Consider the following 24751-nt stretch of genomic DNA (forward strand, 5'->3'; position numbering starts at 1 on the left):
TGCAAGCGTTCTTCAGCGACTCTCTTGCTGTTAAAGTCCCTGGTTTAAAAGGCTATTACGAAAAATGTTTGAAAATAACTGATGGTCTTATCACAGTCCAAAAATAGTATTCTAATTTTATTTTGGTACATGGGATGACCTAAGACTTTTTGCGCAAAGTGACTTCTTTTCCTCCCTCTTCGGTGGCCTGACTTGATGCCACACTAAGCAGCACAATTCAGCAGAGAACAGCGCAGATCCACTGGCCCCAGGGAGCGTGCCACAAGAAAAGGGGCCTCTGAATTGTGGTGTGTCCCCCATTTCTGGCTCAGACCAAATGTAGTAGACAGATACAACAGAATAGAAGATGACAGCAATCTTTCCATGTCACAGATTTGTTATTTACAATTATTTTTGTTCATCTTTAAGCTTCCTTTCTTTGTGAGCGAGGTCACATTTCTGGTGGTACCTTTCTACCATGATGCTACACTTGGCTGCCTTTAGCACCTGCTTAGTTGATTAGGAACCTTAAGTAATGCTTCCATTGTTTCACTGTGGAGACTCTTGAGATTAACTGGCTCAGAGTTGTTCTTACCAAATTCTTTACTTTTTGGAGTATGTGGTCTCGTTTTTTCATGGTAGCTCACTCATCTGTGTTCACTTGCTTTGTGTGATATTAAATTAATGGTACTTTGGCAAAGGTAATTTTGTTAATTCCTTCTAGATTTTTGGTATGTTATCCACCCTTGTTGACTTGAAATTCTTAATTTTAACAGATGTTCCCTGTTAGTTATGGATTATTTTTTTTCTTATTCCATCAGCTTCATAATATTAAAACAAGAACTATTGATTTGGGTGTTCCACAGATGCTGTATTTCTTTGGTACCTTTGGAGTTCACAACGTACTTGATGAATCCCCTCCCTGCCCCCAGGGTATCAAGTCTTCAGCCTATCGAGTCTTGTTGATGTTTCAATGTCATCTCTTGATCATAGCACCACCTTGATCAATGCAACTTTCCTGGCACATGCAAAATTTTTGCTTCTTCAAGTGAGAGGGTAAGGGAATATGTGTAAAGATGATCCTAATTTCTTTTCGTTAACATTTTTTACTTCTATGTTTGCTGCTTTAGTTGAAAAGTTAGCTTTTGGCAATGCTTACAGGTAAAAATAGATCTCACGGTGATGTCTGTTTAAATATCCAGTCTCCTGTCACTGATATTCATTCCAGCGATTAAGTGCCTCATGCTGAGCACCCAGCCTTCTGGATTAATGCTATGTATTACTTGAGAAAATAAGAAAAAACTCTGCCACATATCTGGTATCTGTCAAATGTGTCTCATGGTGATGTCGCCCTTGGTAACACTCCTCTAATGGATAAAAGTTCAATAAATGGTGCTGAGTAAAATACTTGTTTTCTAATGAGATAGATGGCTTTAGTGGTTAACTCTTTTGCTGCAGCATTTAGTTTTACCAGACAGGTTTGTCTTTGACCTAAACTGGCGCCTTTCTTTCCCCCACCCATTTGCAGTGTGTCCCCAGGCACAGCGCAAGCGTTGTTTCTTTTACTCTTTGTTGCCGTGTTGCTCATCTCACAAGCCTGAGTTAAACCGACCATGTAATTCTTTATTCTCTTTGACAATCTTTTCTCTCCTGTGGTCAATCGTGCATGTTATGGGTATGTGTACAGGTATTAGAGTACTACTGACGAGATTTTCACTTCACCATCCCTTCTTTGTCAAAAGAATCGCCTGATGCTAACTGAAAACAAGTATTTCACCCACGTGCTGCTTTTTTAACTTCCATAACCTGAAGGGAGCAGTTCCAAGGTGGTCAGTATATTCCTCTTGTATATATTTACCTTCCCGGATTCCTGAAGTCTTACAAAATCCACAGAATGGTGTTTGTGGTGGTGCCAGTACAAGGGACGACCAAAGCACTCTCCCCTATTGGAGGAAAATTCAGCTCACCCCTAGAAAGAAATTGCTCTGCTATCTTCTTGTGCCTCTCGGAAAGCCCTCTTGGCTAATTTATTCTTGGGATGGAGTCCTAATCACTTGAGCCTTCCTGACCAGCTGTGGATGTTCTGTGGGATTTGCCTTGTGTAACAGCTCTTCTGGCTTCCTTTTCTGGCTCATGCAGGTCATTCTTCTCACATTTCTTATCTAACATGGGTGGCAACTTAATACCAGGAATTTATTTTAACTTCCAGCAGTAATTTTTAATATGATAATAAATCCAAAACATTAAAAAATGTAAGTTTCAGAAGACATTTTACAGTGCAAAACCTCCCCGTCCCTGGTCCTTAGTTCATATTTTTCCTTCACTGTTTCTCCTGACAAATCATCCAAAACACTTGGATAATAAAAATATCCAAATTATTCTATGGAAAGAATCTTGTAGACAAGGAAAAATAAGTAATGATAATTAACTGAACTAAAGCTTTTATTTTAATGAAACTTCATGTCCCTAAAGATAGGAGCTGATCCAATTATACCAAGCTTATTGGAAATTTTTAGCTGATTTCTGAAAGAGCTGGATTTTGGCACAGTGCTGTTCTCTGAAACCAAGGTGAGTACGTGAAATAACCTAAATACTGTAACCAGAGGAATCTCCATACAAGCTTATTAACACCCAAATAATCAACCAGCTGCTCTTCAGAGAAGTTCTGAACCTAAGCAAGTGTGATAATTGTTTTAGTTTTATCCAAGGTTTGCAGTACAGAGTGTGGTTTTTATTAGCGTTTTTATTTATATATTTTTTTTAATAATTACAGTGAATATATCAGTTCTGCTAAATTTATTAAATAAATGCAGGAAGCCATGTTTTCATATTTGCAGTCTGTTCACAAAGCCAGAGAGAATGTGTTAAAGCAACTATGTGGGTTAGCAATTTTCCAGTGCTTTAACTTTGAAGACTTGTGCTGAGGATCAGCTGAGGATGCAAATCATCCAGTGTCCTCAAGAGATAATGCCTGTGACCAGGCGTACAATTTAGCTGCTTCATATTCCTGTTCTGCTGCAACAGTAGACTGATCCTCGGGCTTTTCAGTTTATGAAATTGCCATTTCTTGATGTTCAGCAAAGTCATTCCTATTCGTAACATTCAGTTTCGGTACCTGTGTAGTACCAAACATTGTTACAAAAATATAGGAATAAGAATCTATTAAATCGCACCTGAGAAACGTGACATTTTTTCTCCTCTATAGAACTGCTAAAGCATTGTTTTCTCAGCTGCACTGGGGCTGTGTTGTACTACGCAAGACTGATGCAGCTGACAAGTTGAAGAGGTGGTTCCAAATGCTGTGCTAGAGAAAAACAGTGAAAAGTGAAGCCTGTCGGTATTTATACCACTACCAAATACCTCTTTAGTTCCTACAACAGAAACTATGACCCCAGCCCTTCTCCATAGGATCTAGGGGCGGAAATGTAACTTAGTTCCCATTAGAAGTGCTAGGTGATAACATGGTAAAGATATAAGATTGCCAATGATTGCTCTGAAAGAAAAATCTGCAGCAAACTATGTGGATGAAGGTTTTCTTTAATGCTTTTGAAAGAGCCTGAAACATGTCTTAGCGCTTCCTAAACGCACTTCAGGATTAAACATGTGTGAAGCTGAGTGTTGCTCTTCCTTGGAAAATGTTACTTTTTTGTGGAAAAGAGAAACAGAACGCTCCCAGAATGGAAATAGTAGTTGAAGGTAGCAGATGTGATCTTTTTTTTTTTTTGATGAATATAAGGCAAAGAAAGCAAAGGGAATGCAAAGGTACAAAACAAGCCTGAACAACCATAATTTGCCACAGTACTAAAGAACAAGAAACTGTAGTGGGACTTCCTGGCTAATGACTTCTCCACAAAAATGCTGGATTATATCCTGAAAAATGTATCGTGCTTCCAGTTTTGCCTCATACCATTCATTCTTTTTCAAACACACCCTCTTAATTTTAGCTATTTTCTGTCAAGCTTAATAAGAACAACGTTTGACTGCATGGACACCATAGTGGGTCAAGAAAACTAAAGTGAAGAGGTGATTAATGAATTATATGGAAATGAGGACCTAGAAAAGAAAACCTTTTAATAACCAAATACATTTTTTTTCTCCCAAAAAGGGTGTTACTGTAGGTTGAACAAATAAAACCACTAAACTAAATGTTACCTTCTGGCAACAGAATAATACAGGGTTTTTGTTGCACTCTTTTTTCCTGTTACATCAAATGATGGTGGCAGCATCAGGGGAAAAGAAATTCACGCTGTCCTTACTGTGCTACTCAGCTCTGTCTCACTCCTCATTTACGCTGTACAATAAACCTCTGGAGAATGATCTTTTTCTCTTAGGATCCCTAGGATCCTCCAAGGTTTCAAGCCCTAGCCTAAGGGCTTAATAGGGAAGCAAATCAAAGCTTAAACCAAGAGTTAACTAACTGCGTAAGCATGGGCTTTACTATTCAGTATACACAAATCTTTCTCAGAACAGCTAGCTTTTATCATGCAAGGTGTAGCACAGCATATAGTAGTTTACCTTGCAGTCTCCAGGAGCTGTTTGTGTTTGTGTGAGTTGGTAAGTCCCATGGACTTCATGTAACTCCTCCTGTCCTAGACGTGTGAGTGGATACTGTTAGAATATATGTAGATACCAATATCAATATATTTGTAGGCAAATGAAGGAGCGACATCACATTTTCTTGCTAAGAAATGAAGCATTACTGTGAAAATAACTTATTGATGAAGTTAAAAAATTTGATGTAGTAAATAAGCTAGAGACTGGTGATGGTCTCTAGGTTATTTACCTATTTTATGTTTTAGCCTCAGTTAATGTCCAAAATATATCCAGATCTGCTGAAATTTGAGATGTAGTTAAATTTTGAAAAGAGTTGGACTTTGTTGTGATGGGTGCCAAAAAATATCAAAAAATGTTTGTTAGTTTATATGTTCTCACTGCCATTAGTAGTGTTACAACTGTGCACTTGAAGATGATCGTTACATCACACTTCTAGCTGATACCTCTGTTGGAAGTATGATCAACTTGTTAACAGAAGAATTACTCATCAGTGCTGGAAAGGTGTAATTCAAAAACATGGAACTAGAGCTACTGAGTGCTGCAGTAAGAAGACAAAGATCTGAATTACAGAAGGAACATCAGGGTGTTTAACCATAGCAATATCAAAAGTGAAACAATATTCAGTTGGATTACACTTACCTTTTTTTTTTTCTTTTTTTCTTTTTTCCAGGATACATTTCTTTCTTTTCCCTGGCTTCTCTAAGGATTTAGAAGCCACTGAGTATATTTTGGATGCTGTCAGTATGTGACAAAGTTGATGACACAGCATGTACTAAAATGCAGTAATGCCTTTCATGCAGTTAAAGGTAGGTCAGTAAGAAAGCAAGAAGAAATCTGCAATGCTATCTCTATCCTTCAATTTAGTCATTCAGTGTATTATTTCAGACCTTTTAGCTTCTAGGAGAGCAACTCTGACAAGCATTAAATTCAAAATACTTTAAGAACTACTCACGTTTAAGAACGAAAAGCAAAAGCACAAGGTAAGTTTCACTTCAGATAAAACCGTATGATTAATAATAATAATAAAACATATTTAACGCATGTTTTTGTTGTTGTTTTTTCAAACTAAGGAACAAATAAAATAGAATTAAATAGGATGCTTGTGAATATACAAAATATCCTCCCTTCAGAAAGGTACTTGGAAAAGGTCCATCATCAGCCACCCCTATAAAAGGCAGTTTAACTAGCTGTGTAACAAATATGTGCTAAAAGTGACAGGAACACGAGAAAAGGGTTGTGTGCTTTGGAGGCCTACCTATTAAAGCTGTATTCCTGATGTGTCACATCCGACTGCACTTTGTGCAGAATGTCTAGAAAGCCCACCAAAATATACAACCACTTTCAGTTCAGTTTATTGGAGCTCTTGTGGTTATATATTTTCTACTAACTACATAGTTTCACAGTAACTTGAAAGGAAAAGGGACCTGCCAAACAGCATTCCTTTAACTTGAAGCACACAAAAAAGCAGTGAAAGGCAGAAAAGCAGTTTATTTTATAAAGATTTTAAAAATAAGCTTTAAACAGGCTGACAAAACAATAGTGGCAAGTCCTGGCATTAGTGAAGAATGAATGAAGAATATAATTTAATTTTAGTGAAGAAAAAGTGCTTGGGAAAAAAAAAAAAAAAAAAGATTTATCATGAAAGAGAACCCTAAAATAAGCCAGCCTTTCATATATATGATGTTTTCCAAGGGTCAATGTCAGTAGGTAACGGCACTGATATTTAATGGAAAGATGTTACAACCTCATATTTTAACAGGAATATGCAGCAAATCCATTTTTTTTTCTACTGTACCTATAAATGTGCAGCAAATAGCTGTCATGTTGCTAAGAAATGACTGTTCTTATTTTACTGACAAAAAATTGAGCTATAAATAAGCATTCTAATACAACTTTATGAAAAATCAGACCCTAATAGCTAAGGCAGAGGTTTAGTATCTTAGATTATATTTCTGCCTGGGCTGACATAATTAATGGACTGTGACAACATTTTCAAAATTCTTTGAGCTGCAGCTTTCTAAAGGAAATATTTATTTCATGAGTATTTAGAAAAGCTAATTACCAATGAAAGGGAAGAATACTCCTTGCAAATTAAAACTCAGGCTTGGTCCAGGTTCCTACCGAACATTAGAAGCAGCCAGGAGCTGATCATGCCGAAGGTCTTTTTTCTTGTAAACAAACCTCTAATAAAATATCTGAAAACATTTCCTTCATGAATGTAATCTTTCACTGTAGCAATATGTTTCATCTGTTAATGTATGTTTTGGTACCAAAGCTCATCTTGCACCATTTGTTTGAAATATTTTGGATATCCCATTTAACTTGCAAGCATCGGCTGCTGCCTGTCAAATATAGCAGAAAAATGCAATACAACTTTAAAAAGAAACGGCAGGCACAAACTACAGTCTTCTTACTTTACTTCAGATTGCTTCTGACAGTAGTTCAATCTGCCAGTCTAACAAATAAGAAGGATCATCTACTATTTTTGTAAGCGGCTCATTGAGAAGCATTGCCCAGTATAATAATATGATGGTTAAACTTCTCCATTAGTCTGGAAAATAAAAAATTCCTGGTTTCATCAAGTCTACAAAGAGACTACGATAAACAAACGGAGGAATTTTCTTTAAGGTGGAACCATAAGAACTATGATCACAAAGAAGACGTAAGATTATTAGAGTACTTCATCTGCCTTTCCACAATGAATTTCCTGAATTTCCTGATGAGCTATTTGCCACCACGTTGTTTGTGTGCTTTAACCTTTTAGGTAGAAGATCTTTTTTGACGCGTTTTTCCCAGAACTAATAGGACACTAGCTTTTGTATTCTAAAAGCAGTATTAACTATTTTAAATTGCTGTAGTGTTTGGACTTGACAAAACTCATGGGGAGAGGATCAACGTTATTTTCTGGCTGTCTTTTCTGGGTGTCTAAATCGGGAGTGCCACCTTCCCTTCCAGTCCCAGAAAAAAAAAAGGACCAGATGATAGAGCACGTTTCAGAGCAGAAAAACGGGGCTCTTAACACCCTCTGCTGGAGCCTGCGCTGCACCCACAGCCCTTAGCACAGGCTGCGCTCAGCTCGGAGGCTCTGACTCCCCCCCCCCCGCCCCGCCCGGCCGCCGCCATCTTGGGGGCCGGGTCCCGGCGCTGCGGGCGGGGCCACGCGCGGCGCGTGACGTCACGGCGGGGCTCCCCCCGGCCCGCCGCTCAGCGGCGCGCGGGCTGGTGACGTCACAGCGCGGCGACACCATGCTCAAGGTGAGGCGGCCGCCAACGGCCGCCAACGGTCCCGGGTGACCGTTGGCGGCCGTTGGCGGCCGTTGGCGACCGTTGGCGGCCCGGGGAGGGAGGAAGGGGGGAGAAAGGCAGTGAGGCAGGTGGAACGTGCAGGGTTCGGGGGTGATTCCCTCAGGAGCCATCCCGTGCCCACGCGTAAAGGTGGATTCTCCACTTCGAAAAGCAAAACGAGACAAAAGCTGTGAGGAACCCGCTCTGCTTCTCTTCAGTTAGCGTGAACCCGCGGCACCGCCTAGGCAGAAGCGTGGTGGTTTGGGGTTTTAGCCTGCCGAGCGGCTGCACGGCGAGCAGGAGGCGCAGTGACACCAAAATGTTTTGCTGAGCCCCGCGGCTTGGCAATACCTGGGTAACATGGAATTAAGGGGCGAGATCCTGAAGGTTATGCTGTGCCCGTGTGTATGTACACCGCTGCGCTGCTGGTCCTGCCTGGCCCGTAAGCGTGGCTGATCTAGAGGACCACTGCAGTATAGCGAGAACCATGCACTTAAGGAGGCGTTAATCTTGCACTTCTATGGGCTACTTTCATTTTCTTGTTTAAAATGTAAACTTGAAACCTTTGACAACTATCTGCACTTCCGTATTTTGATCAATGTGGAGAGTGGAAGTTTCTATTTGAGTAGTTGCTTTGGGAAGCCAAGTTGGTTCCATTCTTACACTCCGCTGTTTGCATGCATATTAACATAAAAAGCACAATTACTTAAAAGCATTTGCACTTGCTACTTCTGGTGACATTTAGATAACTTCCAAACAATGTAAAAGGTGTTAAATAGCAGAAATCCCCACACCTGCTGTTTAACACAGTAGACTGGATTTGTTTGTCGTAAGCAGAGGTTTTCAACAATGAATTACACTTTAATTAAAGTTTTATTTTGGAGATGTTGCTGGTGTTGTTGTTTTTAACACAGGAAACACGTGTGGTAGCATTACCCTGAAGAAGATGATGTAAAAACTGTTCATGTGTATTCACATAACAGGCTTTGCCATATTCAGGAATTATATTTTATATACTTGTATTTTTGAGTGGCTCTCTGAAATTATACTTTTCAAGGCTTATTCCAAAAGGCTTCCCCGCTGCTAAACTCTTTGGAGTGTGGTATATGCCACTGATGGAATAGCAGTTCTGACAAAGCTATTTGGTGTTTATTAGACTTGGTTGAAATTTAGGTTCACACAAAATGTTTCCACTGAATATGGCTGTTAGGTGCAGTTGAAATAAATCTGAAACAGCTTTGAGGAAAGTGGGTGGAGTGAAGAATGTCCTGATGTCTTTTTTAGCCACATGTTTTGTTCATAAGCATTTGAGAAATCACAGAAAGTAATATTTTACTAAAAGCATATTTTTCAGAATGAAAATGCGTTTCAGATTCTTGCCTTTTCGGTGGCAGAACAGTTTTGCAGTGAGAAAAGGAAAGAATGAGGAAATATATTCTACAATTCTTAATGGTTAGTGGTGTTCGTGCAGCTTGGCTAATGAAAGTACGTGACAAGTCTTGAAGCAAGCACTTTTGCAGACTTTTCACGTCTTTCGTTGGCTGTGAAACTGAGCTGACCCAGTGGTCTTTGTGGTGTTTCATCATTGTGCTGTAATAATGTGTCCATAAACACAAATAAGGTAAAACTTCCCCTTTCAGGAAGTTTTTCCATGCCTTCTGATCCATCAGATCCCTTATGTTTTTCTGAAAAGCAGGCCTACGACCTAGTTCTTGTGTGCTGTTTCTCTGCCTGTAGATGAACGTTTTCAGAAAGCTCAACAATTACATATTCTATTTTTGAATTTGAAGGAGTCTCCTGGTTACATTACATGCTTAATACACAGATATATATTCAATTTGCAAAGCAGTGGAAGAAATACTGATCTGCGTGCAATGAAAACATAGCCTGAATAACATTAAAGCTGTTTCCTGGCAGTTCTGCAGTGGGGAGAAGCAGCTTCAGAAGTCATCCAGCTGCTAAGTCAGTTGTCGTGAAATATGAATCGATTTGATCACGGCTTCAGTTTCACAAGCAGCTAGGTCAGTGCAACGTACCCGTACAATTACTGACGAGGAAGAGGTCTTGCTGCCTTCTCCTCCTTCATCCCCTCTTTCCTGGTCCCACAGCCCTCTAGTGCTTGTCAGCATGAATAGGTTCACAGACAGATTCAACTCTCTAACCCACACAAAGCTCTCTTCTTTTGCAGGGCAGATCTTTTGCCAAAAGGGCGAGGTGAATTGCCTTGGGGTAGAAATGTCCAGCCACCAAAGCTAGGGCCAGGTGGGCAGCCGGACAGCTCGGAATGGATGCTGTGGGCAGAACCAGACCTTTCCAGTCTGGCGGGCGCAGGCAATTAGGTTCACTCGTGTTATGACCTGATCCAACCAAACACGGGCTGCTGTAACACTGCACATCTAAGGCACAAGTTGATCTGAGTAGTAATGAGAGTGTGAGGCACTGAAAAGTTTCCCGTCTGAACTGCGTTTCTTGAGTAAAGCATTGCTGTTAATAAGGATAGGCATTTGCTGGAAAATGTTTTTCTGTGCATTCTTTATTTGCTACACAGCTAAGACTTTTATCTTCCATTTTTTGTTAAAGCATTCTCTTCTGCAAAGAAATACAACTTAGTGTAGGTCATGAATCCAGGAAGAATTGTATTCACTTTCCACGTTGTGGCTGAGAGCCTAGATGGAACCTGAAGTACTCAAAAACTGTCAAGTGTCTGACATGATGTGCTGTAATTCACGTTTCTCACATAAAAGTAGGAAACGTTCCTAAAATTCCTAGAAATTGGTGATTACATTCTGATACTTTCAACTGTAGGTCTCATTTATTCTTTTCTGAAATCTAGATGTAGACAATAACTAGAAATAAGATGCTGAACTCTTTGGTACTAAAAGCAGAAAAATGGGAGAGTTATGGACATTCATAAAGTTGTTAAAATATGAATATTGTTAGTGTCTATGCTGGCAAAATTGTCAAATTATATTTCACATGAGAGAAAACGATCTTTTTGTGAGATGAAAACCAATGAGGTCAGCATTTATATCTACTTCTCCTTCAGCATTAGGCTTTTCTGAAAAATGTGGGTGTTATCATATGAGTGCCTGACAGCATTAGATTTTGTACCACTGACCTTTCTTTCTCCCAACTTCCAAGCATTTTAATTCATCTTTTATTACCATATACCGGAGCATACACATTGTGGGGGGGGGTGTTTAATGTCATTTTGTTTGGACTCAGTTATTTGCTTGTCCTCCCATAATGTTTCTAGGTACTTCGGCTGGGGGCCACCCCTGTAAGCCTGAGCTTGCTCTCTATCCAAGTTTATGCTTCCTCTTCAGAGAAAGAAACTGCCAAAAAAGAGTTGCTGAAAATTGATGAGGTAAGTATGGTTAGAGCCCTAGTGCAGAAACATCTGCGGAATTCTGAAAGATGACACATTTTGATGCATGAAACCAGTTAGGTACTTCTCTTTACTGCTTAGCTTCTTAGTTTCTTACTTTTAAACTTGCTTCACAATTTTCTATATTAGAGATGTTGATATGGCTGTGCTTTTTTTTTTTTTTTTTTTAAACCTGAGGGCTGCATCTGATGTCTACTGCTTGATAGTGTAAACTTGTTTCAGAAGTTACCTTTCCACATTTGTGGATTTACCAGTGATCATGTGGATTTTAAATCCATGGGACTATCTTCTTTGCATTTTGTCCAAGAAACACCATATATTTAAAATTAGAATTCACCAATAGTATTTGTAATAAAATGCCGTTCATATTTTCCAGTAAAACAGCAAAGTCAATAGTTTTTGTTTTTCTAAAAATACAGTAATTCTAATTTTTTCAGGCAAAATTATTTGCCCTGGTAATGCTTTGAATCCTGTGTTGTAGCTTACAGGCTATGCTGCATCTGCACCGAATTCAATAACTTCCTTGCTTTTCAGCATTCAGAGCTAACTAACAAGTACGATAAGCAGTGGTATTGATTTTTCTTCTCTAAAGTGTTACAGATGTTTTGGTTACATCACAACCAGAGCTCTAAGGCACCCTGTTAACTGTAGTGTAGTGACTTACCGGCATTGTTGCATAAGCTTTTAACAATCTGCAGCATTAAAAGACTTTTTTTTTGTAATTCATAACTAAATATGGCTTTATATACATGAGAGTTTATAGTTATTTTATAATTTTTAGTACTTAAGCATAAGTGTTAGACAAGCAGTGAAACTAAATGAAACTAATTTTAGTGCATATGTAGGTCTTCTGGATGTGCTGGCATCAGCAGTTCACGTACGCAATTTGAGAGGATCAATAGTCGGAGCAACCTCCTGGCTTCACCTCAGTGAAGTAACCTTAGCTTGGGCCTCTCCGTGCCCTGTGCCACCACTGGCATGAGTCAGTGATGAGGCAGCAGGCTGAAGTTGTGTGTGTGCTGAATAATTGGCTTCCTGATCGGCTTCAGCAGAGCAGAATGTGCAGCAGTGGATTTCTGGTGGCCATTCTTAACATTCAGTGTATGTTAATTGGGATCTGCCAGCTGTCCAGTTTTATAAAATGTATGGGCATTGCATTATCTCTGAGACTTCTCTTCTAGTGTCAGACATGTCCATTAGGATGTCTAACAGGATCAAAGTTAAACTGGTTGTGAGAACGATTGCCAGAGGTGACCAGATTTCCTAGGGAAATGAGACTTCAAATGCTTGTCTTTTAAAATATTGTGGGAAATCCAGCTGCACAGATTGACACAGAATTTGTCAAAGAATATGACAATATGTATCTTGTTACAGTTAGCAGCATTTTTTATTACTGCAGAGACACCATTATTTTCCAACTTATCTTGAAAAGAGGTCTAGCTGTGCTTTGAAGCAGCAATGTGTGTCAACGTTAATTGAGAATAAACTGCCAAAAACATTAGTTTAAAATAAACTCCCAAAGTAAATGTGGTATAAAATAGAATCTTTTCATTCTAAACATCAGTGCAGGATATAAACTGCTAGGAATAGTTTTCATTTTCATTTGAACTTTGCTGTTCAATATTGTGGACTTTTTTTTTTTTTTTTTTTTTAAGTGGAATACAATAATCTTAAATAGGTTCAGGTAATTGTAATAAATACATTGTGATGCTAAACCCTGAACACTGTGTTTTTGTATTTACTACATGAAGATGCCCATTGCTCTTCAGGTGGGTGTTACAGTTCCTATTTGCTCAGCCATATGGTGCTGTTGGTGCTGGCGGTTGCTAATGCGGTTAATGACTGCAACATTGGAATGCAGTACCATTTTCCTGCTTGTCACAGCCAAATTTATAGTGGATGTTACCTTTGTTAGAAACAACTTAGCCTCTTTAATGATGGCTTGTACAAATATAGAAGATGATCGATTGTGATTTCAGATTTCTAGTACATGTAGTATGTTAGCTGGGAACCAGAAGTGCTGATTAAGACCAGAAACATTTTGCACAATTATGTTTTGTCTTCTTATTAATCTGGTTTAATATTAATTTATAACCTGTGACTTGGATCATATAGCAGCTATGGATGAATTGTGTAGCAATTAAAGTCATCTTCATCATAATGTATAATTAAACTTTGCTCATAATGCTTGTCTCACAGCTGTACCTGAATTTATATTATGCATTGTTTATACAGTAAGCACCATGTTAGGTGTTCTCTGGTTAGGCTGTTCATACCCTGAAGACTTACTTACACAATTACACCTCTGTTTTTAACCTCTTGTTTGCTAATATTCACAGCTGTCACTCTACTCCTCTCCAGCTCGTGAGACTAAATATGTGGAGAATCCACAAACCCAATTGGAAGAGGGGGTTTCACATTTACGGCATGCTATGGAGCCATACACAGCCTGGTGTCAGGTATAATGGTTTTGTGTTGCATCTGGTAGTGGTTTGGTGGTAAGGGTCAAGCTGGGTTTTGGTTTTAGATGCATAATTAATAGACAACAACAACAACAAATTAATAGCTATACAAGCGTTCTTCCAAAGTGCTGCATGACTTAAAGTTTTCCACAATTCAGCTCATATTTACCCCCCCCTTTTCACATGTAAATTGCTTCTTTCTATTAATTTGCTGAATTAAACCTCTGCTTTTTCACATTTTCTGTCCCTCCAAAAAAAAATAACTAACTAAAGCTTAGAATTGCTTTCTGTAACACTTTTTAAGTGGTTAACTTCTGTAAGGTAGTTACAGGGAAGTAGTTATCAGGGAACAAAGTTACTCAAGAGGTTGGTAATTAACTTCATAAACTGAGAATCAGCTGCTGTTGCTGAAAGTGCTGATGTCTCCACAAACAAATCTTCCCCATGGCTTTATTTTCTTTTTTCACAACAGGAAAAGCTTATTGTTTTGGAGTATCATTTCAGGTTAGCTTTCTGATAATGTTTGTAAAATGTTTTTTAAGGTAACGTTACCTTTAAAGTAAATTTCCTGTGCGGGGAGCATTACAAAGCTTTTTGAAGTGCCTTTAGTGATAACTAGATATTAGAAACTTCTGTCTTTTTGACAAAAAATGTTCAAGTACCTAAAATGTTAAGCACACAAACACTAATCATGCAGAGTCAAAGTAACTCTTGTGTAGCAGGCCTTAAGATTGGCTAGTAAAAGCACTTACTTAAGAACTTGTGCCCAAGCCCATAATTGATACCAACGGGGATTTGGGCTGATATGATGTCAGAGTATCAGCTTCAAAATCATCACCTGAATGTTTTGTTTTGTATAGTTCACTAGCTGCCTACAATTCCATTTCTGTGTTGCCAATTTGTTAGGGTTGTGCCCTTCAGTATGTTACTTGCATCTAAATCCAAGTGTTCTTACATTGAATGTCCTTCACCCCTATACCTTAGCTTTTCATGCTGTGCTGAATACATTCTGTGTAGAATTTATTTCTTAAAAAACAAAAAAACAAACAAACAACAACAACAAAAAAACAGCAGTAACTTCAGTCAGGGGGAAAAATGTCTAAAAGAGGCAGTGGTAACATTCCACTCCTATATCCTGAAAATCTATATTCTGAAAGTTGATAGTATCACAAGATGTGGGATACCTTGTTTTCCCTCCAGAAGAGGGAAAACTCTCTAGCTGCTACTCAGTGGCAAACATGACCTGGGTCTTAACCCAGAAACTTCTTTTATATTTTTATTAGGTATCATGTTGATAATAAACAGTCATTAAATACAAAACTAGTCTGGGGAGCATAGAGGATAACTAGGATCTTTGCAATCAAGGTGTAGAATTAGACCAGTGAGTTGTATCATGGCTTTCTTGCTCTCTCCTGACCCGGTGAATGGTGGCGCTTACTTCTGAAGCAAGGGCATCCTTGTCATCTGGTTGCCTCTTGACAGCTTTAGGTGATGCTCCGCTTTGCACAGTGGCTGTCCTAAATCCTCATAATCTGCAAATTGTTCTTCCTGTTCTATACAGACACTCAGGATGTTCAGATCAGGGTGTCCTTTTGGCCTAGGAGTTCTGTGTTTTGGTACTAACAATACCGAAACTTTTTTGCAGAAATATTCAGGGTTATTCAGTCTTGTTACATGTTTCTAAACTGCCATCATCAGCAGAAGCACTGATTTCAGTTTTGAAGGGGAAGGGGAATTTTCCACAGTTTAGTTAGAGCTCTGACCTTCTAAATGCATGGGTTCTGTTTGGTGGTAACTGTAACTGGGAATGGGATTTGAGACAAGTTCAGTTTCCCCATTGGACTGATTGCAGGTAAGCCCTGAACACTGCATCTGTCTCGCTGGCCTGTTGTCTTCCTATTTACCTTATTTATTTTTGTCTCATAAGATGTGCTCTTCTGCTTACACACAAGAAACCATTTCCTGGCAGTGATTTACTGACTCATTTTATGAAGAGAGCATGCAACCTGTATAGGCTTGGGGTCATCATGCTTGCTTAACCATAGTCAGAGATCATTTTGGTTTTTACCCTTCCCCTACCTATGCTAAAAAAAAATAACATTTTAGTTGTCTCTGAGTTGACTTTTTCCCCCCACTGGCTTTTAATAAGACCAACACCTATTTAAGGCTCTGTTGTGTGTCACATGCTAATGCTTTTTTTTCTCCCCATCACATTTTTGTTAGGTCACTATTGGCAATGAGGAAATGAAAGTTCTTCTAAAGATGATATCCACGTGCAGTATCTCAGACAATTGTTTTTATTTCTTCACAGATGCAGCTCAAGTGATATTGCAAGACCATTCTCTTTAGTTTTGGGCATACACGTTGATGAATTTGTTCCCTAATCAATAGACAGTCTTACACTGTCTAACCTCTAAAGGATTATTATCAAAACAACAGTTAGCAAGATTGCTTTTATTCTTTTTTTCTAACCTGATAAAAAGTGAGGTGAATTCTGCATGTGTATGTTATATCTGCATATCTGTTATATCAGCATATTTCAGCCCAAGAAAAATCTTGTGGGGTTTGCCATTTGATTTGTTTTGGACAGTGTAGGGGCATCTCTTTCCAAGTCACTTCGGAAATGTGTTTTTGTTAGATACAGTTCCTTGGGAAGTGTAGTGTAGCACCTTGCCAAATGAGTCATGTACCCCCTGTGAAGAGCTAGGAACGAGTCTGTTGCAGTGTCGTACTTTCCTCCTTTCCATTAACTCAAGTATTTTTTGCAATGATTAAATAAACTGAGAAATCTGGGGAAATCCCAAAATTCAGTTACTTGTTCAGGAGCTCAATAAAATATCAAAGCAGACTTCTGTGTTTTGAGGTATTATACTTGATCTATGTCCAAACACTACTTTGAGAAAAGCATGTATGGTACAGAAAATATAATGCTGAGCAAACGTAGTCCTGTGAGTGTACGGGGGAAGTGGGAATAAACAGAGTTAGCTTCGTTGAGAAGGGTAAAATTGGAACTGCGAAGTTGTTCTGTTTTTCCTCAGTTTCTTCATGGTTCTTGTGTATTAGTATAAAAACAATGCACAGTTGTGTTTCTTCTTTTGACAGAAATAACTGCAGCTAGGTTTTACAGGCCCAAACCTACAAATGCATTACGGTGAGCTTAACCTGGAGGCTATCTTAGGGACCCCAAATTTTTTTTATTCCTCTTCTTTTTTGGTCAGGTCAGTGAAAATCTGCAGTTAATTTACTTAATTGGTATCCATTTACCCTTGTTTTCTTTTCTTTTTTTAGGATCTTTATGCCAAAGCTAAGCCCCAATTAGAAAAAGCTGTTGAGCGTGGTAGAGGTAAATCAGTTTAGTTTTCTTAACTAGCTATTTAAAATGCAGGACTGTACTCTATCTTCTATAAAAAGGGAATTTCATTATGCATCATTCTGTAAGTTTCCTTGTTCCATTTGAGACTATTTTTCTGTGCACTGTATATCAAATTAAGTTTCCTTTCTAGATCATTCTCTTCTAAACAATTAAAATGTGAGGCCTGCATCTATCGCAGCCAATGCCATTTAAAATGACAGACAAGAAAAAGAAGGAAAAAGGTTCTGACAAATTATTCCCAGCCAAAACCAAGCATAATTTACTGGTATTTGTGTGACTCAGCCCAGTAACTAAATCGTACTTCGTGTTGGTTTACTTCTTTGGATCTCCTAAGAATTTTTAATTAATTCAAAGTAATTTTTGTTGATTTCTGTTTTGGGAGCATCCTTTCATAGTTAAGCTCATCGGGACTGTATGCTGTTTAGACCTTATTTCAGATACTGCACCTCTATATCCCTGAATTTAATACTCTCAGTCTTTTGAATTCCCCTGATGGAAGGTTTTCCACAGTTTACCATTCCCCCATCAGATTCCCATCTTGAAGTGAGCTTTGTTTTTGCTGTGTCTTTCCTTTGGTCTGTGGTTTGTTTTTTGTACAGTGTTTCACTGAAACTAATTCTTGTTAACACGTAAATGCAAGAATCCGTTTTGCAAGGGTTTTTATCACTAATTTGAAAAAGATAAAATCAAGATGCAAAAGAGCAAAGCAAAACAGATGGCCCAGGAGCAAAGGCAAAATCTTCTGTGAAAATTGTTAAATACAATACGATGTTCAGTTTCATTCATGTGTCACTAGAGAAGATCTCAGAGGCTTTGAATTTTATGCCAGCAGATCTAAAATGTGCATGATAGTTAAACGTGTTTTGATAACTCTTTTATGTTTAGTAACAGTTGCCAGCATGTATTGATGATTTCTTACCATAAAAACACTTTCACATTACATTAATGCACCGTGTTCTGACTTCTTTTCAGAGGGCTTTGAATTTCTGCAAAATCCCCCTGATGGATTTTATCCAAGGCTTGGTGTGATAGGTTTTGCTGGAATTCTTGGATTATTTCTTGCTAGAGGTAAGTGAGAACCTTTTGAACTGCTTATGGTTTAATTTAGGATAAATCACTTCGTGTTTTTTTTTTTTGTTGTTGTTGTCATTGTTACTAATTCTTAAATGTGACACATGAGATCTGACTTAGCTGTACAAGCATGTTTCTACAGTGTTCCTCCAATTATACAGAAGGTATAATGTAAAAGATGTGTAATAACCAGTAATTATTGTTTATGAATACTGTATTTGTTACTGGAATCTAGTCTTTGATCTTTCTCAATTCTAGATTATTACAACAAAAGTGGGAAAGGATTTTTTTTAGCCTAAAAATCTTTTTAATTTATGAAGTTATTGATCACATATGTACTGTAGAACACTACAGAGGAATAAATTATGGTGAAACACAGAGGTTCCTGAATGATGATGCATGTACAATTAGTTGTACATTCAAGTTCCTTCAAAGTATTATGTGTCCTGGCACAGGGCTCCTGCATATGGTGATATCTAGGAAAATAATTGTGAACCGTAGATGTACTATAGACGTATACACGTTTTGTGACATAGAAATGTGATACAACTAATTTCATAACACTGGCTGAAGAAACTAATATGTTTATGCTTTCACAGAAATAAAGGCTATTTTAAGAAATATTAATTGTGAAGAATATTTTGTATTTTTAGTGAAATATTCTTAATATAGTGAAACGAAGTAACAAGAAGAATGCTTGTAGATAAAGGAACTGTGAAGTTGCAGAACTTAAATACTAGAGAGGACTTGCTTGGGTTAAAAATACATCTTAGTGGGCTCCATATGTGTCGAAGAAAGTGTGTGCTTGGTATTCAGAAATGGAAAACATTCTGTGAATATATGCATTCCTATATGCAATCCTGAAAATATTCAAAATAAAAGCATGTTTTTCCTAGCATATGATTTTGAATGAAGATCAAGGTCTCTAAACATCTCTAACTTCTAACATTTGAAATTCTTTCTCTTCAAACTCCTATTTCTCAAGTTACGTGGTTATGACTGAAATCAGTTTTCAGCTTTTATGACCGCAGCAAAGCTTTGGGGGAAAATAGCCATTTTAGGGATGAATCTGAATGATTATAGAGTCCTAAATTTAACAAAAAATTATTTATTATTTATTTATTTATTATTTAAATATCTGAGCTGTGAATCTTTTAGGACTGAAGCCCTGCTTTGTAAATTTTTGTCTGCTTATAGTTCAAAATACTATTATTTCAAGAAGTTATTCAGGCTGTAAGAGAAAATGCCTCTTATTTTTGGCGCTACAGAAAGTTAGAACCAATTTTTTTTTTCCTTGTTTTTCCTTTTTTTTTCTCCCCCTTCCTCCCCTTTACCTTCCTCCCCTTCTCCTTACTTGCTCTCACTTTAAAAATTGTCCTCTTGGAAGATACAGATCAAATCTTCCAGGTCCAACCACAACGCTTGAAGGTATTGCTGCTGGCTAGGGAGGAAGTACTGTATTTAGAGTAGAGTCATCGTGGTTGGTTTAAAATGCTGTTGAATGTAGTTAGCTCTAATCTTGGTGAGTAGCACAGGGCAGATACGGGAGTATTCCTGAACTTCCTTCTAATGGATGTCTCCAGCAGGTAGCAGGCTGATGGAAAACATTAATATCTTCAACTATTACTGTTACTCTTAAAGTAATGCTGTAGGCACATTCTGAAGCACTATCAATAAGGAAGATTTTCTCGTTCTCAGGTATTACAACAAAAGCATAATTTTTCTGGCTGTAAAGAGACAATTAAACGTGCCTTTTCTGTGCTTTCTTATAGCTAACTGGTACCAAGTTTCCTCTTCATGAGACAGAAACATCACTTTCTGAAAGTCTCTCTTCTTTACCATTCAGTTCATCTCATCATAAGCATGTGTTGTGGAAACACTTTGGATATACATTTCTGCTTCAAAGTCCATTCTCTCCCTATTAGCATAAAATGTATATGGTTTTGCATATAGAACAGGCTGTTCTTTGAGGAACAGAAACAGTGCATCCTGACCCCTGTATGTCTGCTCTGTGACCCCATTTCCCTTTTTTCTGCTTTACTGCTTGCTTTGCTCCTATACCAGCTCCCATCTATATCCCTTTTTTGCCAGGATAAACTGCAGGGTGCCCTGTAGCCAATTCCGTGATACAGTTTCACTGTCCAGCCAGGATATGTAACCTGTGGTCAAGTGTAATAAAGGATCAACTTTTTAGGCAGTTAGATCATTTTAGACTTGTATATAACTGAATAGTGAGTTCAGACTGATTAAAATATTCAAAATTTACTTGGGGATTTAGTGGAAGTACAGCATAATTAGCTGTAAGTAGCAGTTGTGGAAGTATCAATACTTTTGAGTCAAAGTAATTTACAAACTCTGTAGTAGAACTTTTCTTGTTCTGATTAATGTATTGAAAGAATGCTGACCTAACCTTTCTTTGCCTCAGTTTTTCATTTTGGTTTAGAAAAGAGTATCAGTTGGTATAATTCTCTTAAACATTTCTGAGCTGTGACTTCATTATTTAGTGCCAAAATAAATTATGTATTACTATAGAAAATATAGTTCTAAGGTAAATTGTCCCTATGGAAAAATGTTAATGATTTTGTAAAAAGATTACTGATCAGCATAATAATGTTTATTATGAAACCAGCTAAGCTGTATCTAAAAAAAATATGCTAAGCTCTATATTAAAAAAAATAAAATCGCACTGTTTATAAATAAAAGTTGAGTAGGGCCACTCAGTTGTCTCAGTTAACATATATTCTAACAACATATTTTTTGTTGTGAAACAGGCTCAAAAATAAAGAAGTTGGTGTATCCTGCAGGCTTCATGGGTATTGGTGCTTCCATGTATTATCCTCAGCAAGCGGTTGCTGTTGCAAAGGTCAGTGACTATACCTTTTTTTTTTTTTTTTGGAAAAGTGTCTTTTATTTTGATTGTTGCTTCAAATTAACTGGTAATCCATTTTCTTAAAAGTCCTGTCTGCGTGCTTGACACTTAACAAGATAAGTTTTTTCATGAAAGAACAGTCTAGACTGAGTAAAAGTTGGGTATTCCATTTCTTTTAGTAAGTTTGTTTTTAAAAATCTGCGCAGAATCTTCAGTGTGAGGCACATAATCTTCCTTCTGAATCTTGAACCTCAAGTAATAAAACATTAAATAATGCTTAGCATGTACAATTTTCATGTTCAGTTACAATACTGAGGACGCCTGAAATGTCTTGAGAGCAAAGGGAATAAAAGGGCTTAAAGAAAAAAATTAAAAGGAGATTCTACAGAGAGATTGTAGGAACAACATTTTGACATAAGCATCATTAATTAGTTTTTCTGGGTTTTATTGGGTAGTTTTAAGAAAGATTGTATGCACATTCTGGAATGGGGTGAGAATTGTGCTGCTTATTGGTTGCCTTTTCTGTTGTTGCATTTGTTGTTTCGTGCATGTACCTGTCGTGCTATCTTCCAGTTACAGCGCTTTTCCTGTGAAAGAACTGAAGTGACCAGACAATTACTTAATGTCTCTGATGTAATTTCATGTGACTTGCTGTCCCTGCACTCTTAACTGTGCTGACTGAGATTCTTCAGTTCCACACCAAATTCTTTTTCAAATCCGGCTTTTAAGCACTCAAAGTGCACATACTTTAGTGTATCAAAAATACTTTTTATTTGGGGCTTTGATAAATTGGCTTACAGATGGCTTGTGTATGATGCGGAGACGTCAGGAAGAAAACACAATGTTCTCAAGAACATATGGTGTTCTTTGAAACCTGAAAGGTTGGAAAGGCCTAGGGAGAATTAAAAATGCTGTGTTTGAACTTTTACAGCACAGCGATACCCTCATCTTGGAAGGAATTTGTTACTGATGCTTCCAGAATTCAGATGCTCTAAATAGAGATTGGCTTATCCTCGGGGAGTGAAAATTATACAACTGGCAGGGGAAAAAGAAAACATTAAAATTTAAGAAGTGTAGACATTTCTGTTGGGAAATTAGAAATTCTATTTGTCTTCTGAACAGTGAAGTGGGAAATGATTAAACGGTGATCAAACTGATGTTATTGTTTTTAAAGAAGCTTAATTCAGTCTTAACTATGGATTTGCTACTAACAGCTTCACAATGCCTTGTTTATTTTACCATAACTTTGAAGTGTATGATTGCACTTTGATCAATTCACGGTTCTTAGTTCAACCATAACAAAAAATCCAGTGAGAGACCCTGAGCCTGGAACTTGATTGGAGTGGATTTAGCTTTGTTGATTTGGTCAGGGCAATAGATGCAAGAGTTTGGAAACTTCTGTGGAAAGAGTGATATCTTAGATATTGTTTTGGTTCCTCTAACCTCACACATGCTTTTCTTTCCTTAAACAAGCAACATTTAAGCATACCACATCTTACTATCTACTATTTTTATGCCTTAATCTGGAATCAGAAATACTTTCTTCTCTAGTAATTATTTTGAAATGTTTAGTAGCATTTGAAAAAAAGACCTGTAAGCGTAAGAAAGATGTCTGCAGGACAAAGTTTATGTGCCGAGTTAATAGAACACTATAGGAAGTATTCTGGAACACACATTATAAGTTTTTTTAATTTGCTTTTTATATTTTTTCTTCTATATTTGATTACTTCACTGATTTTCATTTGCAATGGAATTGTTCCCTTCGTTTGGTAAACTTTTGGATTTGGCCGTACTTTTTTCCTTCCCACCTTTATTAATCATTTACCATTGGAAATAAAAAACACAGTACACTTGCAGTTGAGGTACAACATGTGATACATCTGTCTGGAAGAAATCTTTTTTTCTTTGGCTAAAATGTCGAAGTTGTTAACTGAAGTCATAGCAATAGAGCTCAGTGTTGGCCAAATGTAGTTTTCAGACATTGTTTCTCTAACTGGAGATGGAAGAAATGCACAGACTAGGTGTTTTTTATTTTTATTTTTGATTTTTTTCCATCCTTTCGTAATCATTCTAGCAAATCGCAAATTTGTAAGGGATTTATTTCATCACTGCTAGCATTACTTTCATTTGTATAACTTTGAACAAATGGTCAGGCTGTTTCTGTGGTAAGGGAACTGAATTTAATACTAATGTTTATTTTGTTGTAGTGGAACTTTAACTAGTGTTTTGGAACTGCACCGCGTTCCAGCTAATCATAATAAATTTCAAAATGTTTTGTATTAACTGTGGTTTATCTTCCATCTGGAAAACTTTCCCATTATGAAGTTACTTAAATCAGTCTCTCTATCATTAGAATTATTATTTTTTCCTTGGTATTAGAAGTTCCATAAAGCAGCATGTGTTTTATGCTTGCTTCTTGAAAAATAAAAACCTCCTAATACAGAAGTTCGTTTCTTTGACAACAAAATAAATTATATTTGTATTTCTTTTGAAAGTACAACTCTTCCCTTGTCCAGTTTAGTCTGTAAGGCATAAACAGCTGTTGTGACACAACTGAGAGCATGGCACAATTACAGGAACTAAGAATTGAAAAGAAAGAGTTGGGGTCGTGTAGTCCATGTTCGTTGCAGGATGAAAGACATGTAAAATTGTGCTATTGACAACTTCGTTAGCAATATAAATGTGGAAAAGACAGCAGATTCTCAATTTATTTTTTTAGCATACAATTTTGGTAAAGAATTGCTGACTATAATCCTGCTTGATAATCTTGATGTACAGCATACCAAATATTCAATATTATGTACTTATTACCTTGAGTGGAATAGAAGATGGAAACTTGTTTGCATGTACATTGGGTCTTAGGAACTGCTGATGCCACCACAGCAGTATCTAATATGGGTATTTGTGGCCTAAGATCGTTTTCAAACTATTGCAGAGTCCTTGCTGAGAACTGCTGAATCTGACTTTTGAACTTGTTTGTTCACATTTTAGCATACAGACTTTCTTACAGTGTTGCACTGAACAGAGGTGGTATGTTAGCATGTGCTAATTTAACACAAGCAAGCTAGAAATTATCTTCCAGAAACTCAGAATTCCAGATGACTATATGGAAAAGCATGTCCCTCTTTGAAAGGAACTGTTTGTATTAGTGTTCAAATGAACACTTTGAACAGTTAAATGAATGGTTTGTATTGTTCCTGTGCCTTTTACTTTTCCTGGTTGGTACTGTCACTCACAAGAACTGTAGTGGCAACTGCAGTACCTGACTGTTTCCTCTTAAACTGCCCCATGGGGAAGAGAGGTATATGAAATACAAAAGGTATGAGATAAAATACACAACCTCCAGTGTCATGTTTGTGAGAGTATGCATCACGTGGTTATCAAAAACATCTTGGATATGTTCCTGCTGACCCTGTAACTTGCAGCTTACAGTCTCCCTAGAACTGTATTTCTCAACCCCATGTGAACTGTGAACCTGTGCGTGGGTCCAGCCTCTTGGGGGGGGGTGTGAATGGTGTTGGAGCAGTTGTTGACCAGAGCAAAACAAACTTTGAGGGTTGCCGTACCTTACGATGCAGCTACTTTACTCCAGCAATGTGAAGGGCCAGTTTCTCATTTAGGATAATTCATACTTGACTTGATCATATGACTTCTATAATTAGAATATATTTATATTGTACTGTTAAGATTGAGCGTGTTTTTAAGCAGGAACATGAGATGGCAGAAACCTGTTGTTTCTCATTTTATGTTGATAGCCATGCCCTCAATGA

At 37.6% G+C, this 24751-nt stretch overlaps 1 protein-coding gene across 2 annotated transcripts in view; it reads left to right on the top strand.

Annotated features, from left to right (window-relative positions):
- Positions 1-7643: 7643 nt before the first annotated feature.
- The window catches only part of APOO (apolipoprotein O), a 29232-nt gene continuing 12124 nt past the window's right edge, over positions 7644-24751 (top strand). Inside the window, exons 1-6 of one of the 2 annotated variants that reach the window (XM_068687371.1) lie at positions 7644-7788; positions 11075-11185; positions 13546-13665; positions 16957-17011; positions 18014-18109; positions 20884-20975. In XM_068687371.1, coding sequence (XP_068543472.1) covers positions 7780-7788; positions 11075-11185; positions 13546-13665; positions 16957-17011; positions 18014-18109; positions 20884-20975 — 483 coding nt within the window. In that variant the 5' untranslated portion in view covers positions 7644-7779. The remainder of the gene's footprint in view (positions 7789-11074; positions 11186-13545; positions 13666-16956; positions 17012-18013; positions 18110-20883; positions 20976-24751) is intronic. The other variant, XM_068687362.1, reaches the window with a different exon arrangement.

Source organism: Anas acuta, chromosome 1 (genome assembly GCF_963932015.1).
Source record: "Anas acuta chromosome 1, bAnaAcu1.1, whole genome shotgun sequence".
NCBI classification, from domain to species: Eukaryota; Metazoa; Chordata; class Aves; order Anseriformes; family Anatidae; genus Anas; species Anas acuta.